The 5,343-nt window shown below is 44.6% G+C and overlaps 1 protein-coding gene across 1 annotated transcript; it reads right to left on the reverse strand.

The window, feature by feature from the left end:
• Positions 1-400: 400 nt before the first annotated feature.
• LOC124488619 (serine/threonine-protein kinase pim-1-like) lies at positions 401-4,066 on the reverse strand. The gene is made up of 7 exons (XM_047051329.1): positions 4,030-4,066; positions 3,305-3,694; positions 2,979-3,076; positions 1,731-1,781; positions 1,101-1,479; positions 702-878; positions 401-492 (listed from the first exon to the last, which is right to left on the reverse strand). Exons 1-7 carry the CDS (start codon positions 4,064-4,066, stop codon positions 401-403), a joined length of 1,224 nt encoding a protein of 407 aa, XP_046907285.1.
• Positions 4,067-5,343: the final 1,277 nt, after the last annotated feature.

Genomic DNA, 5,343 nt, shown 5'->3' on the forward strand with positions numbered 1-5,343 from the left:
TGCCCCTTTAAAGTAGTAAAAGGAGTTAAGGAGTTGTGTAGTTATATAGGAACATATTTAGAAGGCTCTCAAGCTAATAGCTAAACTGTTAAGAAGTTGGTATGAAATTGCCGAAGGTTGGTTGTTTGGTATGAAGGTTGCCGGTTCGATTCCTGGCTGAGCAATTGACGTTGTGTCCCTGAGCAAGGCACTTCACCATACTTGCCTCGGGGGAATGTCCCTGTACTTACTGTAAGTCGCTCTGGATAAGAGTCCGCTGAATGACTAAATGTAAATGAAATCACAGCTTCTTTCCATTTCCAAATTTTTATCCCTCCATGTCAACACAGTGGATATGTTTAGCCACTCTGTCCCTGCAAAGGTGGGTCTATCTTGGCCAGACATGCGTAGGCCCGGGTCCTCATAGTAGCCAGGGGTGGAGCTGGATCTGCTCCAGCGTCGGACGGTCCTTTGGCTTGGCGCTCAGACACCAGCGAATCAGATGACGGCATTCTGATGGGCATAGATCAGAAAGGGTTTCAAAATGTATACTGATAACAAATAGGCAACCACCACCCTCTCCGTTCCTGATGACACCTTGATAAATTAATCCCATATAAGTTCACCACCACTCATTTTAGTTGCCACCTCGCACCCTTTTTTCTCCTTCCTCATCCGTCCATCCCTCATCCTCTTCCTTCGTCATCCCTTTGTTCTCTCACCTGGGGAGACGCTCCTAGAGAAGTGCACACGCCCCTTGATGGTCTCCCGGATGGTGGTGAAGGGCAAGAGGCCACACACCAGGGTGAAGAGGGTGATGCCCACAGACCAGACCGTGGTGGGCCCTGCCAGGTACTGTCTCTGGAGGAACCACTCTGGAGGGGTGTACTCCAGGGTGCCTGGAAGCAGAAGTGGAAAGTGGTTTAACGTCTTGAACGCACCATTGTGAATTGTCAGAGGAAGCAAAGTAGCGAAACCCTTGCATTCACACATAACAAGTATGTCCATCTAACCCCATGCTGCTTCTGAACTATGATAGGTGTTCATGTGAGCTCAAACGCTGAATTTCGCAGGTGAAAAATGACCATTATTTAATGTAGTTGAACAAAATTAGACCAAACCTGCATAGTCCTTGTAGGCGGTATACTTCAGCAGATCCCCACAGCCAAAGTCAAAGAGCTTGACCCGGTGAGAGTCGATCTGGATGAGCATGTTCTCCGGCTTGACGTCGCGGTGCAGGACCCCTCGCTCACGGCAGTGATCCAGCGCCCTCAGTAGTTGCACCATCACCTGCCGTGCCAACCCTTCAGTGATGAGGCCCCCGTGGTCCTGGCAGAAGGCCACCAGGTCCTGGCAAGGCTCGGGGCGCTCCAGCACCATGACGTAGCGCGTGGGCTGGTCAAACCACTCCAGCATGCGCAAGACGTAGGGGCACTGGGGAGCCATGTTTACCTGCTTCATGAGCGCCACCTCCAGGGGCAGGGATCCGCCTTGTCCCGGCTGGCCGTTGGGGATGTCGTACATAGAGGATGGGGGAGAGAGGGGTTGTTTAAACTTTCTTCTCACTTTTGTCAGCAGCTGTTTACGTTTAGCCTATCTTAATGCTAGCTACCAGCAACCTGCATATTCCAATTTTTAACAACATCCAACATCTGTGGGATTTAGTAATGGGTAAAGCTCCCACTTTGTGACCCACACAGAGATTTAGGGTAAGTTTCGGATCAACATTTCAACTTCTTCCGAGTACTCACAATGTCCAGCTCCTCGTCGGCTTGGGCCTTGGACACATACTTGATGGCTACCTGTAAGACAATCGTATCAGGGCTGAGCTTCTTCAGGGTCTATGGCTGACCCATGCACTACATTACAGTACTCTCACTTTGTCTTCTTCATACAGACGGTATCAAAAGGGAAGTTTAAGAAAAAAATTATTTGCTCGTCACCTATCATGAATCAATCTTGTGAATGAACATCTCGGGAGAGAACAAACACAGAACAGGGAGGGGGTATTTTAGAACAAAGGGTTGCTCGGTATGAGTGAGAGAACAGAAGATAGGGCACCTTCTTTTTGACATGGGATGCCGGTATGCAGAGCAGTGATGAATAGGCGTAATACTATTGAAATGATTTTTCCTGAGTGATGTAGAATTACAATGTACAATAAAAAAAACTTGAATCAACCCAAGGTTGCATGACACACTGAAAGGATTTCCATGAAAGCAAGCTTCCTTCACTAAGATAGTAATTGCCTCACTTAATAATGACATGGTTATTATGACCAGGCTTTATAAAGACAAGCAACAAGATAATATCTATCAATGTAACTATCCATAAAGTAATTTAAATTAAAAGATTTTGAGGCTTGAAGTTTGGCAAGCGAGAAATTGGCAGAAAGAAAAGGTTAAAAAAAAGAAAGGAAGGAGGATGGAGATGGTAAAAGGAGTAAGAATTTATTGACCCTATTGTTTGTTAAGGGAAATTAATTCTTTAAGGGTAGCGCACACAATGACGATTTGTGAGTAGGTGATTTTTCAGTTCTTTTAAGTGTCCAAAAATCATGGCCATTTATTTTCTTGAGATCCCCTACATTTATCGCCATCATTCTTGGTCAAAAATTGATATTGTATAGAGCTATAGGCAATACTTTATTGCTACCATGTCATTTACACAAACAACAGCTCATTAGGCATTGGCAGGAAGAGACTATAATTTCTATCACAGCGCACAGACAATTCACGTGAACTGATATTGCTGTCAAAATGTCCAAATGGAAGACAGGGGGGGAAACTGTCTTACCGGCATGCCATCAGACTTCATAGTCCCTGAATACATTGAGCAATACTTTATTGCTACCATGTCATTTACACAAACAACAGCTCATTAGGCATTGGCAGGAAGAGACTACCTATAATTTCTATCACAGCACACAGACAATTCATGTGAACTGATATTGCGGTCAAAATTTAGGATGGAACAGAGGGAGGGGGACACTGTCTTACCGGCATGCCATCAGTCTTCCTGGTCCCCGCATACACTGAGCCATAGCCCCCTTTACCTAGCAACGGCCCCTTGAAATACAGCTTCTCCAGTCTTGCTGCTAGGGCATATCAGCGAACACAGAGAAGGAGAGGAAGAGAAAGAGAGTCAGAAGACCAAAGTTTAGCCCACCTGCAGGTACAACTGTTGCACCTTGACCATCTGGAGCTATATTCAACTTGTACACTTAGTGTATTGAGTGGGACTGTCATGTGCACCTAATTCTCAATTCCTTCACTTGAATAACTCTGACAGCCTGTATGGAGGTGTTGATTAGAATCCTCTGTACCTTTCCGGGGCCGTTTAGTGGCTCTGGGACAGAAAGTAGAGGAGGATCCATGGTCCTGGCAGTGACCTGTCTCCTCTGCTCCTCTCAGGGGAACAGGCCTGGAGCTCTGACCTGGGACTGGAGCCGTGTCATAGGGCGTGGGTTCCAGCCATCCAGTAGGTCGTGGGCTCCAGTCTTCAAGGGGCACATCATAGCATCCTTGGCTAACGTTTTCAGGCCATCGGCACAGGACCTTGGGGGCAGGGGGCGTAGATATAGCACATGGCTCCATTCGCGTGCTAGTTTCTGGTCTGGCTTTCGAGTTTTGGGCATTGTGAGTACCTGACCTCTTCCTCTTTCGGCCTCCGTCCCTGTCCGGGTCTCTCCAACCCTGGCCCTTGGTATTGGGGGCTGAGGGTAACAGAGAATATGTAAACCTCAACCTAATTTTTACATGAATATCCTGCACAACAAAGATTTAATAGATCACATCTACACACTCCTTAGATTATAAAATTGAGAATGTCCCAATCTTCCATTTACCAGTATCAATAGACTTGGATTAACATTATGTAAACAATTTGTTATGGATTGATAAGGAGATCAAATAACATTTTAAGTTAGAAGGAGGCTAACCTTCAAGGAAAAGTTTTTTACATACGTCTGTGCCCATCAATGGAATGTATGGGTTAATAAGGTATTTATATAAAGTCATACAGCTCAAACATTTTTTGACAACGTTTTACCTGGGGAGAGAATATTCTTGGAGCTGCGTGTTATCATGGTTGCAAGTTATCCTTTTACATCAGCCATGATTTTATGTTGGCTGAAACGGATATATCTCACCAGATAGGCCTATTGGCATCATATTTGTTGTGACCTATTTTAAATCCTCATTCGCTCTGACGTAAAAGACAATGACTGACAAACCGATTGTGACGGTCGCAGCCAGGCATGCTGAGCTGTGAATCATTTATAAATGCTTTACCGTACAATTTAGCTATCCAAGTTAGTTCATGCTGGTGAATTTATAACATTTCATTTGAATTTAAAACATGGCCCTTTTCAAGATGTTCCACAAATCAGTCTTGAACGGAATTCCGGAAGAGGGCGCATTTGAACGCAACTCGTAAAACCAGACGTCGTAGGAGAGGCAGCTAAATCTTTTTTTGCGTTTTGGACGTCCATATGGACGTCCATAGACTGACGGCGATGGCTGCTGATCTTTGCATGGATGGACGGACGGCGATGCTGTTCAGAGTGCCGTCCATAGAGGGAGCATATATTTTGGACGGCGTCATAGCCGTCCATATGGACGGCGATGCTGTTCATAGTGCCGTCCATAGAGGAAGCAGATATTTTGGACGGCGATGGATTAGCAGGGACGTCCCTCGTGCCGTCCATAGAGGGAGCAGATATTTTGGACGGCATCATAGCCGTCCATATGGACGGCGATGCTGTTCAGAGTGCCGTCCATAGAGGGAGCATATATTTTGGACGGCGATGGATTGAATGTTTAGCAGGCTGTTGAGCTAACAGAACTGCCGAAGGCTACCATAGCATGTAGCTAGCTACATTAACTTTGGATGACTCAATCTTTTGTCAAGTTAATTTGTATGAATTGCATGTTAGTGCAATATTTACGCCTTTATTCTGTTTTTTTTACATAATCAGCAGTATGATCTCATGACAATATAGACTTGAAAAACAATATGTTATGGTTTGGGTTTGCCTATAGGCTACATATATTTTAATTATTTCGAGAATTGTTAATAAAGACTCATTTAAAATTTTAAAATTTGGAGTGTTAGGCCCATAGGCTATTACGTTTTGCATTTGTCTCCGCTCAAAGTGGTTCGTGCGCAACATTGGAGCTACTGACTGGTGGCTCCAAATCCACCCATAAAACACTTTAAACTGACGGCTTCAAAGACCTAAAGGGCAATGTATTTCATAGGGTCATAACACAATGTTAAAATCTTAATTGAGTCTTTATTAACAATTCTCGAAATATTTAAAATATATGTAGCCTATATCTAGGCAAACCCTATAACATATTG

The sequence above is a fragment of the Hypomesus transpacificus genome, unplaced genomic scaffold (assembly GCF_021917145.1).
Source record: "Hypomesus transpacificus isolate Combined female unplaced genomic scaffold, fHypTra1 scaffold_149, whole genome shotgun sequence".
Classification (NCBI taxonomy): Eukaryota; Metazoa; Chordata; class Actinopteri; order Osmeriformes; family Osmeridae; genus Hypomesus; species Hypomesus transpacificus.